At 37.8% G+C, this 15,245-nt stretch overlaps 1 protein-coding gene across 1 annotated transcript in view; it reads right to left on the bottom strand.

Annotated features, from left to right (window-relative positions):
* The window catches only part of RBBP8 (retinoblastoma binding protein 8), a 99,881-nt gene that overhangs the window by 73,658 nt on the left and 10,978 nt on the right, over positions 1-15,245 (bottom strand). Inside the window, exons 2-3 of the mRNA XM_006901064.1 lie at positions 8,522-8,566; positions 1,633-1,728 (exon numbers count right to left, since the gene is read on the bottom strand). Of these exons, the coding sequence (XP_006901126.1) occupies positions 1,633-1,728; positions 8,522-8,566 (141 nt within the window). The remainder of the gene's footprint in view (positions 1-1,632; positions 1,729-8,521; positions 8,567-15,245) is intronic.

Raw genomic sequence — 15,245 nt, 5'->3', positions numbered from 1 at the left:
CTAAGAGAACAAATCCTCTAAGTTGTCTTTGTCCCTGGGTATTACCTGCAAAGAATTGAAAGAAAGAAATCTGTGTGTGGAGGTGAAGGAATTAGTAGGCATTATCTCAGGAATATTCAGAAAGAAGAATCTCCAGACTTTCTAGCAGTGGAGGAGTATGTTCTTCCCTGTTCAGTCATGAATATAAAATAAAAGGCCCTGAGAAGAGACTTGAATTTGTAAAATGTGGATCAGATAGAAGGAAACTTCCAACTGATGGAAGCAAAGGGAAAATTCACAATTGAGGACCTACTAGAAATTTAATCTCCCTCTTAGAAAACAAAGGCAGCAGATGTGTTGCACAGCTTCCAAATACCTAAGCTGGTCAAGTTAGGAACAAAGGGGACCTGCTTAAAGATGGCGGTCAACCACTGTGTGTGTCACTGTCCACAGTCCTGGCAACAGTTTGATCTCTTACATCATGCTCCTGAACAGGTCCACACTGCCTCTACTTTCTCATTCCAGGTCTTCAATTTGTAATTTTCCCCATTTCAGTTATCCTTCTGTTTTACCCAAATTTTAAAATTTCACCTCTATTGTTATTTTGCTTTTTTAGCCATGAATGAACTCTTCTGAAACCCTGGTACACAGAGAACAGTTGGAACATGGGACCCTGTTGCCAGTGAGTCGATACTAATAGCAACCCTATAAGACAGGTAGAACTACACTTGGGGTTTCTAGGCTGCTGCACCTTCTTCCCCATCAAGCAGCTGGTAGGTTCCAATCACTAATCATTCAATTAGAAAATGAGATATTTATCACTTTGCCGGTAGAGAACCTTAAAATAAGAAAAGGCAAGAATAAAATTCCAAAGTATTTTTTATCTTCTTAAGACTTAAAAATGGAATTAAGGTATCAAAAGAATTAGAACACTACTACTCTTTAAATTTCTTAATGCTTGTCAAAGTTCAGTAATGATTAAGGAAAACTGAAGAACTGATGTCTTTGAATTGCCTGTCATGGTGAAGAACATTGAATATACCATAGGCTGCCAAAAGAATAAACAAATTTTGTTTCTGAAGGAGTGTAGCTAGTGTGTTCCTTAGAGGCAAGGATGGTTGAGACTTTGCCTCATACACTTTGGTCATGCTGCTAAGAAAGTCCATCCAGTTCCTAGAAGAGACATCACGCTTGGAAAGGTGGAGGGTCAAAGGAAGTGTGGAAGATCCTCAATGAGATGATTTTACAGTGATTGCTACAAAGGGCTTAAACACAGCAGAGATTATGAAGATGGTGCAGGGTCTGAACTGTTGTGCACACACTGCGCTGGAGACAACTCAATGGCACCTAATTAATAACACCATCACATTTAACCCCATCCTACATCAAACATCAGGTAAAGATACCATTCCAAGTATAAAGTGATGTGATTATTTTTGTTTTAATAAAAAAAAAAATAAAAACCAAACCAAACAAAAAACCAAAGCCAAAACAACAACAAAAAAACCTCAAACCCAAGAACGTATTACTTTATGAACTACGTACTAAAAGATGATAGAATTGAAGGGGGGGAAATTCACTTTCAATCACAAAACAGATTATAAGTTAAAAAGAATGGTAATGTTACATGAAAAATCTAAGTACTAGACTCACCGATCTTCCAAAACTTTAATGGTTTCATGAAGGACTTTCTGTTGCTCTCTCAGTTGTTGGTTTTTGGTGAAAAATTCTTCAAGTCTTTGTGCATCTCTAAAAGCAAAGAAATAAAATTTTTGGGAGAAGAAAAAATATTCTTATAAAATTATTTTGTTATAAAGAATTCCAATGTCAAGTCTCATCAGTTACATATAATTAATTTCTTATATGGAAACAAAAGCTGACACTGCTTGTTTATCCAAGTTCCAATCATATCAGAATTTCCTTGGTGGTACTATCATGCACTATACAACTCAGCAACTCATTGCCTTTGAGGCAGAACTGAACTCTTAACTGATCCTCTATCAAGTTTTTCAGAAGCTATAAATCACACAAGAGAAAACTGCCCATCTTTCTCCTTTGGAGCAGCTGATGAATTTGAACTGCATGTTCTTGAGTTGGCAGAGCAACTCCTTCCCTACTAGACCACCAGCTATACACTATGATGTTGTTAAGCACTGCTGAATTGGAATTGACTCATAGCTGGCCTTCCAATGGGTATTAAGAGGCTGTAAACTGCATGGGAAGAAAATGCCCATCTTTTTTCCTCACAGTAGTCAGTGGATTTGAAGCACAAGCCTTTGGGTTCAGGCGCAACTCCTTGAGCCACTAAGCCACCAGAGTTCAAAAAGAACTAGCCTAAGTAACCAGCATTTGTTATTCACCACTAGAATACAAGAGTGAATTCTGACACCAGCATTGGCTCAACATTATGTTAACAGATATAAAAATGTACACTCTGTTTTTTGTGTACTTTTGTTAATGTAAACATAGGCATGTCTACTCATACCATCTCTAATTGCAATTAAGAGATGCCTGTACTTTCAAATTTATAAGTTTTTACTTATGGTAATACTTATAGTAAAGATTTTTCTGCCAGCACAAAGCTATGTGGTTTGAATCCACCAGCTGCTCCACTGGAGAAGGGTGGGCAATCTCCTTCTGTGGGATTTACTGCTTCTGGAAATATGCTTGAGGATCAGCTATGGATTGGTTCTAACTCAACAGCTATACAACAACCACCACCACCTGAGATGGCTGGGTCTGAATGCCAGCTCTGTTGTTTACCAGTCAAATTTATTTGAACCAAATGACCTGGCTCAAGTAAATCTGTGCACCCCCCAAAATGTAGATACAATAATACCTACGTTATAACACATTTGCAAAGACTTAAGTATTAACGTATATATTGTATATAAAATAGCACGGGCACATAACTCCTCTTTAAATGTTTATTATTATCAGAAAAAGAGCAAAGACATCTCAAATTTTCATGTAGTAGACCTTCTAAGCTTATGGCAAAATTTACTCCATCATTTTAAAAATACACATTAAATACAGAAAATATGTATATATTTGAATTCTAATAAAACCCATCAAAAATCTAATTGGAATTTTCTGCACTATCTTGAAGTTGAAAATACAGGACAATATTGTGATATGAACCTCTCCTCTAACTCCTCTCAAGGGTCTAGAAAATCTAACTAATCAGATGAGGGTGGTGAACCAGCGTGCCACAACAAGCAAGTATCACAGTGACTGTGTTCAAGCGGCCAGAATGGAGAACATCACTGACAGGAAAAGAGATAAGTAAATTAAATCAGCAGGTCAGGGAGGTATCAACATTATCCAGAGATGTTATCTTTGTCCTTGATTGTGGTGATAACCTTGGCCTTTGCTCAGTGTCTGAAGTTACCTCTGGTATCTAGAGGGTTTTAGATTTGCCAGGTTAGGCTAAGTAGGTGACTGAGGTGGGGCTGGCAGTGCCAGAAAGACCAGTCTGTGACACAAGTAGACCTCAGGGGAGGAGGTGTAATTCATCCGATCCGTGACCAATAATGAGACATCAGAGACCTGGACAATGACTAAGGATGGCAGAAGAACTGACGCTTTTGAGCTGTGGTGCTGGAGAAGAATACGGAATATACCATGAACTTTTAAGAGAACAAACAGGTTCATCCTGGAGAGGGTGAAACCAGGCTATTCCTTGGAAGTAAGGATTTTAAAGTTCTGTCTGACATACTATGGGCATGCTGCAAAGAGGGATCAGTCCTTGGAAAAGGACATTATGCTTGGAAGTGTGGAAAGTCCTTGGATGAGATGGATTGACTCAATGACTAAGGTGAGGTAGGTGTGTCAGAAACGATGAACTGGTGCAGGACAGACCAGAGTTCACAGCTGTTGTTCAAAGATAGGTTCGTTATGAGTCACTGTCTGCTTGATGGCACGAAACAACAACAACAGAGGCTCTAGGCAAGGAAGCTCCATGTATTTAGGAGGGTAACACATCTCACTTTGGAAGACGGAAGTTCCATGTTGGGAATTCTTCTACATCTTGCTGTATGCATTTCTTCATATGTTTCATCTTTGCTATAATAAAACTATTAAGAGTAAGTATAATGCTCTGTTGAGTCATTGTAGCAAACTATCAAACTCAAGAGAGCACTGAGTGTCAGTAGGTCAGAAATTAGCAGAGCCACATCTTTTCTATTCTTCATGATCTTGCCAATTATTTCGTAGACTCTCCCTCGTTTTGGGTGTGTCTGATGTTTGAGTTATGCATTTTGAAAAAAAAATATGATAATGATGCTGTGCCTTTCTCAGACCATCTTTCAGGAGGAGCATGAGGCTGATGGAGTCATTACTTATGTTAACTTAGCTCCTTTGCTTGAGATGGAGTTTGTTCATTCTTTCCACTGTAGTATTATTCTTTTCCCCTTTGTAACGGATAAAATCTGGGGAAGAGATTGTAAGACTATCCAAATACTTTATTCTCACTTTTCTTCATCTACCCATTTCAGTCTCCACTTGATGATCTTGCCTGCAACAATTTCTGCTGTGGTATGTGACAAACTGTGATTTCCTATATTCATCATTCTTTCCACATTTACTAATCATAATTATCTTAAGAAAGAGTAGTCTCCTCTCTTTTATTCATGTATTTTCCACTAAGGTTTAACTTTATTTTATGTGTTATAATCCATTACTAGAATTATTATTTCACTACTAAGCTGTACTAGATTTTGCCACTGGGAACTTTATGGAGTTGTTACCTATATCTCCTCAACAATCCTGCATTATTTTGGGTGGGTTTTGTCATTAGGTGTCAGTGAGTCAAGTACAACTCATAGCAACCCTATGAACAAAAGATCTGAACCCTGTTCTATCCTGTGCCATCCTCACGCTTCGTGACACACAAAAGCCCTTTGCAGTAGTCACTGCGTCAATCCACCTGGTCTAGGAACTCTTTCTTCTTTGTAGATCCTCCATTCTGGAGACACTTCCTTATTTTATGGCACCATATGATGCTATTTTGTACTTTCTGTATCACAGCCTTTGAATCTGCCATCTCTCTAAAGAGCCTTGATTCCTTGTATTGGTGAACACTGTTTCAAAATTCAAGGTGCCAAAAAAAAAAAAAAAATTCAAGGTGCAGGCTCTACATACACTTAACTGCTGCTGAGTTTTAAGTACTTATATATCATCAATGGACCAAGCCTAAGCGTATACTCACACACATTAAGATAGATCTTTATCTATTCACATATCTTTATATTAAAAACCATCATTGCCACTGTTGTTTAGTTCTGTTGAGTCAAGTACAACTTACAATGAGTCTATGAACAAGAGATCTGAATCTGTCCTATCCTGTGCCACGGCCGCAGACATTATCAATCCATCTCATAGAGGGTCTTCCTCTCCTTTGCCGACCCTCTACCTTTGCAAGCATGATGTCTCTGTCTAAGGAACAGTCTCTCTGAGCAATGTATGTAAAATATAGCTTCACCATCTCTGCCTCCAAGGAGCCCTCTGGTTTCACTTTCTCTAAAAATTTGTTCTCTTTGCAGTTCATGAGATATTTAGCACTCTACTCCAACACCAACACTCAAATATATGGACTCTTTGCCTGTCACCCTTATTCACAGTCCAGTTCTCAGATGCACTGCAGATGATTTTGTAGAAACATAATGAAGTGTTCTGGAACTTTCATTCTTCTCAAGGTTAGCTATAGTTTGTTAGGATCTACACAATCAAATGCTTTTGCATAGAGACTATAAAAAGCCAAAGAAAGGTTTACAAAGTGACAGAATCAGCATTGTTGCTCTGGGATGTCAAATCAGCTCCAACTTATAGCAATATACAATAGGAACCTATGTACAAGAGGAACTTTGGCCAATCATGTGCTATCCTCACAATCTCTCCTATGCATAAACTCACTGTTGCTGTAAACATGTCAATCCATATTTATGAAGCCTTCTCTTTTACTGACTACTTTTCCAAGAACTGGCTTCTGACAGCATTCCCAAACTTGCTTACTTCTAACTCTAACTACACTTCTCCCATGACAGATGTGTTTGATCTTCTGACTGTCCATGATGATTTTCAATTCTTTTTCACTAGCACCACAATTCAAAGGCATTAATTCTTCAGTCTTCCTTATTCACTGTTCAACTTGCAAACACATATAAAGCAACTGAATATACGATGGCTTGGGTCAGGAGCACCTTCATCTTCTGACATCCCTGAATTAAAAAGATATCCTTGGAAATAAATTTGCTCAGTCTACATATTGTTTCATTCCTTGACTGCCGCAACCTCTGAGTACTGATTGTAGATCCAACTAAAATAAAACCCTTGACAACTTGAATCTTTTCTCCATCTAACACGATGTTGCCTACTGGCCTAGGTGTGAGGAATTTTGTTTTATGTTGGAGGCGTAATCCGTTTTGAAAAATCAGTCTTTTATGCAACCTAAATATGCTACCAAAATATGCCTATTAAATTTCCTTTAGAAGTAAAGAAACAAGTGCTCTGGTGGTGTGCTGCACTTCTAACCAAATGGCTGTGTGTTTCTGATGTTTTAAATACACCAAAGGCTCTGAGGGAGAAAGATGAGCAGTATTCTCCTGCTAAGATTTTCTTTTTAATTTTGTCTGAGAATATATTAATAAAATGAGCTCTTCATTCCATCATTCATACACATTTTGGTTTATAACACTAAAATACAACAGATTAATGTTATTGAGAATTCTTATCAACCCTTAATTGTATAGTATATCCTTTCCCTTCACCTATTTATTGATTTTCATTCCCCTCCCCTTGCCTGTTCATCCATGGTAACCATTCAAAAATGGTCCCATCAGTGTGTAAACCTTTCCTTAACTTTTTATAGTCTCAGAAACCCAGTAAGAATTGGAATTCATAAAAGGTTGTCAGAAATGAGTTTTTTAAAATATAGTTTTAGAAGAAAAACAGAGGTGGTTACTCTATAGTTGTTTGGTACTGCTAACGGGTGCCAACTCACAGAAAGCCCTCATACAAAAGAGTGAAACACTGCCTGAGCCAGTGCAAAACATCACAATTCAACTGCCGTTGTGCTTGGGAGCACTGTGGTAGCCTCTCTTAAGGGTGTTTAAAATAACAGCTTTAATGTTGGAAAATGCACACTTTCAATACTGAAAAGGATTTAAAAGTGTTCATAGCTAAGAATGTTGTTGTTATTGTTGTTGTGTATCGCTGAGTCAGAACCGATCCATAGCTGACCTTCCAGCAGGTTTTCAGAGTCAGTTAATCATACATCATGCCCATCCTTTTCCTGTGGAGCAACTGGTAGCCTTGCACTACATGCCTTTGAGACTGTAGTGCAGCTTCTTACCACTAGGCCAGCAGAGCTCCCTCAGCGAAGAATACTCACAAAATTATTGAAAACAAAACTTTTCAAAATTCTTTTATATTTCTGAATCTAAGTCTAACATGATTTTCCACACTGCTGTTGTTCGGTGCTGTTGAACTGAGTATGACTCATAGTGACCCTGTGAACAAAAGATTGGAAACCCTGTTCTAACCTGCACCACTGCATCATCCTCATACTTGCTGACACACAAGAACCCGTTGTAGCATTTACCGTGTCAATCCCCCTGGTTGAGGATCTTCGTCTTCCTCTCCCTCACCGACCCTTCACCTTTCCTGGCATCATGTCCTTCTCTAAGGAACAGCCCCTCCGAGCAACGTGCCCAAAGTATGTGAGACGAAGTCTCATCATTCTTGCCCTCAAATAATGATTAAAACAATTGGGTGTGTCTGATGAGGTACTAGTAACCAGCTTTCTGTTAGTGTTGGACACTTCACAAACCTAAAGTAACTGAGGCTGAAGGTAGAGATCACAAAGCAAATGCAACTGCACTAGCTCGCTGACAATGACTTTTGTTATGTTTATTACCTATATTCTGCTGTAAAACCTGATTCAGATTCCTATGTGCGGAAGTTCTGAAGACCATGAGTAAGTATATCTCAATATCCACGTAATGTCTATTTTGTAACTTATAAAAGTCACATTATCCTTCTTGTAGTGTTCTCTTACTTCAAAGAGTGTAGTATGTGGGGAGCTACGGCACTGTACCACTCTGGCAGTTCAAATCGTCCAGCTGCTCCCTGTGAGAAAGATGGGCAATCTCAAGATGGTTTATACCATCTGAAAACCCCACTGGAAGGTCAGCTATGTTTAGTATGGACATGACAGGAATGAGTTTTTTGAGCTCTTAGATGAGAAAAGAATGCTGCTGACAGATGGATCAGAATGAATTTACAGATCAGCTCAAGTCTTAAAAACTGCATGGAAAAAGATGTGTACACGTAAAAGTGACATTAAAAAGAAACACATATTAACTAGAGATAAACTTAAAATTCAAAGTTATGCACTTTAGTTTAAAAAGTTTTTAAAAAGGAGTCAATTATTTAAGATCCATTCTAAGTAAAGCTAATTTTCTTATAAACAAAATATTGAGGTGTAACAGGACCTAAGAATCAATTCCTTTAAAAGACGTCAACGTTATATACTGACACTTACAAAATTCGTTCCTTTTTCAGTTTGTTGACTTTTACTTGTAAACCTGAAAATTTAAAAACAAAACAAAACAGTATTTTATTTATACATTTTACCACTTCCAAAGCACTGGACTTCTAATGCTACACTACTCAGGAATTTCATTTTACCTCTCATTTACAAAATAAGCCCTTTTAGTATGAAGAGTGCACTTCCCTTTACTCATTACCCTCAGGTCTTAAAAGTCTATCTGCCACATTGTTCATGATCTATTATATGCCAACCAAGTAGTAACCCACCTACTGAGAGTGATTTCCTTTCTAATAGCATGGATAAGCATATAATTACTACATATAAATGAAGATCCATGTCCTAACATGGCCTATGTATATGCTAATAGCAACATTGCTTATTTAGGCTCAAAATCTTCTAGGATTAAATTAAGATGTGACAGGAAGTCCTTGACCAAGAGCAAAATTGCTCATAGAAAAATACTTACCTTAGGCATTACTACTTCAGCTCAAGTTACATTTTTATTATTATTTTTAGTCTGATGAAGGCCACAGTGGTTCAGTGATAGAATTCTTGCCTTCCATTAAGAGAGGCCATGCACACCCTGCACTGTTACAACCTACATGCCAGTGGGAGCTTGCAGGGTGCTATGATGCTGCAAAGGTTTCATAAGAGGTTCCAGACTAAGACAGACTGAAAACAAAGATTTTGTTGTTGTTGTTGTGTTTTTGTGTACCACCAAGTCAGAATCGACCCATAACTGACCCTCCAGCAGGTTTTCAGAGGCAATTAATCGCATGAAAGCGATTACTCATCCTTTTCCATGGAGTAGCAGGTGGATTCTCACCAATGGCCTTTGGGATTGCAGTGCAGCTTCTTGCCACTAGGCCACCAGAGTTCTGAAAATTAGTCACTGAAAACTTTACGGAACACAGAAGTACACTGCCGATCCTGGTGATACCACAGCATTGTTTCCCCTGTTATGCACGGGGTGACTACATGAGGCAGGGCTGACTTGACAAGAGCTAACAACTGAGTCTGACATAAAAAATATTAAAAGAGAAAACAAAACATTAAAAGAACTACTACCAAGGGACTCAGGCAGTTAATGCAAAGAAAGCAGGGTAAGTGTAATAAAATGGCCAAGAAAGATTATGGATAAGACAGAATACTACCTCAACTGTCATTAAACAAATATGAAAATATAGGAATATAATTAGCAATAAACACAAAGAAAACAAGAAATCTCTGTTGTGTTAAAAAAATGTTTTTAGACTAAATCTCCTTTCCATTTGACTCCACTTCCAGCAAAACGAGACAGGCCCATAAGGTGATCTAAAGTGATATAATATCAAGGAGGCAAGCACTCCTTAGAACATTCAATCACTACACAAGATCAAAAAGCTTAAAAGACAGGAAGGGAAAGAAGGATTAATACAATTAAGAAACAGAAACAAAACTAGAAGACTAATGCTACAATGTGAAGACAGTAACTAATGTCACAAATACAGTGTTTACAAATTGTTAAATGGAAAGCCAATTTGCTCTGAAAATTTTCACTCAAATCACAATAAAAAATTTAGAAAACTTAAGATTCCCATCCTTTTCTGGGAAAGTATACTTGTTTTAGAAAGCAACTTAACAATATATATTATGGACTCCCTGGGTGATGCTAACAATTAACATGCTTGCATGTTAACCAGGAATTTGGAGGTTCTAGTCCACTAAGGGGTACTTCACAAGAAAGACTTAGTTATTTTTCCTTGAAAATTAACCACTGGGAGCTGTGGTGGCCTAGTGGCAAGAAGCTGCACTGCAACTCCAGAGGTCCGCGGTTTGAATCCACCAGATGCTCTGATGGAGAAGGAAGGACAATCTCCTCCTGTACTAGTCAGATCTGATTTGACTGTACACACACACAAAAATAATTTTTAAAAAATTTTTAAAAAATTAACCACTGAGAATGCTATGGAACACACAGTCCTATTATGACATACATGATCACCATTAGTTGGAAATAATACACAGGAATTTGTATCCAAGGGTGATAATAGCAATCTTTCACTTCTTGAATTCTAATTCTACCATAAGAATAAAATTCAAAGTATAAAAATGCTCAGAACAAGGATATGCATAAAGTGTGACAGAACCACTTGAGTTCTCAATGCCACTGCGTCATATGTAATTGCCTCACAACTGACTCACCATTAAGTTTCAGAGGCTGTGAATCACAAGAGAGGAGACTGTCTTTCTTCCAAGGATTCAAAACCACCATGAGAGGGATGGTCTTTAGGCAACCTTCCTACAGACTACTCCATTAGAGCTCCCCATGTATACAAAAATACTAGAGAAGTTAATCCAGTAATTAAAGGCATTAAAAGGGAGGCAAAAAGGTCATTGAGCAACACTCGAAATGCAGACTATCAATCAGTCTATGCACCCAGATTAAAAAACAATCTTAAAACATACACAAATATACGCTAAAAATAAGACATCTCCAAAAATTAGTCAAATGTTTCAATTATTTCCAACTGAATATCTTTTATGTTATTTCCTGCAATAGAAGGTCAAGGACTGTAGTCTTCAATATGACTTGAAGCTCAAGATCAAGAAGACAAAGATTCTTATCACTGGGCCAATCAGCATCTCCAAGATGGATGGAGAAGAGATGCAGTTGTTAACAATCACAGCTTGCTTGGCTCCACAGTCAACACTTTTGGGACCAGCAGACAGGAAATCTAAAGGCGAACTGCATTAGGTAAATCTGCTGTCGGGGATTTTTCCAGAATACTGAGAAGCAATGATGTCAGTATAGAGACTAAGGTACGCCCAATCCATTCCATGGTGTTCAATTACCTGCTATGCACCAGAGAGCTGGATAAAGATTAAGGAGGATAAAAGATTTTATGCTTTAGAGTTGTGGTGCTGGAGAAGAGTCTTGCTATGGATTGCCAAGAAAACAAATAGGTCTGTCTTGGAGAAGGTGAAACCAAGTTTCTCCTTGGAGGTTAGGATTTTGAAGCTCCATCTCACATACTTTGGACATGTGGCCTGGAGGGACTGATCCTTTGAGAAGGATATCATGCTCAGAAGGGTGGAGGGACAGCACAGGATAGGAAGACCCTGGATGAGATGGATTGATATGTAAATAGGACAATGAGGATAGGTTTATTGGAGTTAAGACTGGCTCAGGAAAGGGAAGGCTTCAGAGCTACTGTTCATAAGGTAGCTATGAGTTGTGGGTAACCTGACAGCACATAACAACAATAATAAAGGCAAAAGAAATTCTAGTTTTTGCTGATTCCTAAATTACTGCCATCACCCAATTCATAAATTCTCCAATTGGGAACACTTACTTTTAAAAAATAAAACTGTTGATGTTTTAATACATCCTGTTAACTAGGGATGGTGGTCAAACATATGCTATGTTCATGCTATGATATAAAAGAACTCTGATAAAATACTAGAATGAGTGAAATGAGTTGGACACTAAAGGATAAATACTGTACCGTCCCACTCATGAAATACCTAAAACAAATGTACAATTACAGAAAATAGATTAGTGGTTAATAAAGGCTAGGAGATATTGCTTAATGGGTTCAGTATGAAATGAAGAAAAAGTTCAGAAACTAAAGAGTGGTAATGGATGCACAACAATAATCGAGACTGAACTGTATGTACACATAAAAAAGTTAATATGGGAATGGAAAATTTTATGTGATATATTTTTACCACAAAAAAAATGCCTAGAAATTTAGGCACTCAAGAATCTTTCTTATTTGGGACAGTTTCCCCCCCCCTTTTATAGTTATTGCTTCTTGTTGTTGTTGTGTATGTTCAAGTAGGAACCAACCCACAGCTGACTCTCCAGTGGATTTTCAGAGGCTATAAATCACACCAGAGGAGAATGTTCAACTTTCTTCTGTGGAACAGATGGAGGATTTGAACCATGTACCTCTCAGTGGCAGTGCAATTCCTTAGCACTAAGCCATCAAAGTTCTCTAAAATAGTTATTAGCTGATTGATTTACTGAAGGAAAAAAAAATTATCTTCTATTTGACCTCGACAGCTTTGTCTCTGGATTCTAATAACTAAAAAATTTCAAAAAGTTTTCCATGTGATATGTTTAGAAACAGTTAATGAATTTATAATTTCTAAAAAGAGGGCTATTTATTATATGCTTAATGCAGGACAATCTTTTGAACATAATTACACAAATAGAACTTTGTATAATTATGTTATTAATTACACAAATAACAGTGTATAATTACATTATAAAAAATAACAAACCTATCATTTTCTGCATAGTGCTAACTATGAATGAAGTTGAAAGTCACACAGATACTGAGGGGCACCTCTCGCTGTTGTCCTCAGGTGATAATGATTTCATGCCAGGAAACCCAGACTTCATGAATGTTTACAGCACCTTTATGTCATAAAAGCAAAACACCAGGAACTACTCAAATCAAGTTGCTAGAATATGATATATTCATGTCATGGACTAGTACTCAGTAACAAAAAGGAACAAACTATTTACACTTGCAACCTAGATGGAGCTCAAGAAACTTAATCATACTGAATAACAATAACAATAAAAAGAAATAATAATAATAATAATAATAATAATGTCAATTTCTAAAGAGTTTCATCCTAGAGTTCATCTACATAACATTCTTGTTGTTTTGTTGTTATGTGCTGTCGAAACCCTGCTCTGTCCTGTGCCAATCTCATTGCCTCTAACACACCCACCTCAATTACCCGAGTCACTGAATCAATCCACATCATAGAGGGTCTTTTCCTCTTGTGCTGTCCCTCGACCCTCCCAAGTATGACACCCTTTTCCAAGAATCAGTCCCTCCTTTCAAAATGTCCAAAGTATGTCAGACGAGGCCTCAGATTTCTTGCCTCCAAGGAGCAGCCTGGTTTAACACTCTCCAGGATGAATCTGTTTTCTTAGCAGTCCACGGTACACTCAAATGCTCTTCTCCAGCACGACAGCTCAAAGGCATCAATTCTCCTTCTATCCTCCCTAATCATTGTCCAGCTCTCTGATGCATATCAAGTGACTGCAAAGACCATGGCTTGTATCAGGCGTACCTTAATCTCCAGAGTGATATCACTACTCTTCAGTACCCTAAGGGAGGTCCCTAACAGCAGACTTTCCCATCGCAATACGTCTTTTAATTTCCTGGCTGCTGGTGTCGAGAGTACTGACTGTAGAACCAACCAAACTAAAGCTGTGAACAATCTCAATCTCTTCACCATCCATAATGATGCTGCCAATTGCCCCAATGATGAGAATCTTTGTCTCCTTGACCGTCTAAAGCCAAGTGCTTCAGGCTCTCCTCAGTTTCAGCAAGCAGGATTGTGTCATCTGCATAACACAGATTGTGAATGGATCTTCCACCAATCCTGATGCCACATTTATCCTCACAGAGCCTGGCCTCCCGGATAATCTGTTCTGCATGCATATAGGTTGAAATGGTATAGTAAAATTACAGCAATTGGGATAAAGTAGAGAGCATTGGTGGTCAGGAGCTAGAGTGGTGAGGTGAAAGGAAAGCAGCTATTAATTGAAAAGTGTGGTGCATAGGATTCTTGGTGGTGGTCACATAAACTTGCAAAGAACTAAGTATATGCATACACGTACATACACACACAAAATGATTTCATACAAAACTGATGGGACCTTCTGATTTTTTTAAGACAGCATTTCCACTTATCTATTTTTTCCCCTAAGAATATTCTTTCTTTTCAGGAGCTGATGACAAATGCAAAAGACCTTAAAAGTGCATAGCAAAGTATGAACTCATTCTTGAAGAATTAGGAAAAGAATATCTCTGACTCTACTAAGCTAAATACTGGAGTCAGCAGTTTTTCTCTCTTATGCCCTTCTCCAAAGTGTGTACAAATTTACTTGATGACAGATAATCTTGCTTTAAATTTTAGCCAATTTCTAAAACGCAAGTCTATTTTCAGAAGTGAAAAGTGCAGCGAAAGATGAAATGGATTCTTGCCATGCACCATTTTAAGAAAAGAAACAATGAGACAGAAAATCCATATAAACTTCAAAAGAAAATTCTTGGGAAATATGGAAAGGTTACTCTTTTATCTTTAAGCATTCAACACCTGTGAGGCATTTGTTCTGTCATGCAGATCAGCTCTGAAACAGGTTTATGTGTGTGTGTGTGTGTGTGTGTGTGTGTTTAAATTTCAAGCATTTACTATTCATCAACTCAATTAGGCATCTACAATTAGAACCCCTATAAAGTGTGCTTTAATCCTGCTCCACACCCATCGGAAGGAATGAGGCTATACAACAATGCAGCTCCTGTATGAACAGGTAGTCTGTTCAACAAAGTATTTGGATTGTAAAACTGGCAACCTGAGACATCTACTGAGGAAACATGGCTTAAAAGATCAAGCACAGTGCTAGAATTCACCCTGAACCCACTCAAATGAATTTTAGATGAGATAAAATCAAGGGTCTGTATATGTTATTATACAAATAAATAGCTTCTGGACTTAAAACAAATTTAAGTAACTCAGAAATTAGGCAAAAATTCAATATGTTATACACGAAGAAAACAAAAATCATTGCTCTGCTATTCCTTTAAGGAAACATTACTCAGCATCAACCAGATGTCAAAGATATCATTCAGGAAGAGTGTAAACGGTCATTACAAAGACAGAAGAGGAAGAAAAGACCAAAACGGATGTCAGAAGAAACTCTGAA

The sequence above is a fragment of the Elephantulus edwardii genome, unplaced genomic scaffold (genome assembly GCF_000299155.1).
Source record: "Elephantulus edwardii isolate Elephantulus edwardi_28Jun2011 unplaced genomic scaffold, EleEdw1.0 scaffold00307, whole genome shotgun sequence".
NCBI classification, from domain to species: domain Eukaryota; kingdom Metazoa; phylum Chordata; class Mammalia; order Macroscelidea; family Macroscelididae; genus Elephantulus; species Elephantulus edwardii.
Note: the sequence above shows the minus strand (reverse complement) of the source record. Positions and strands in the feature narration are given on the sequence as shown.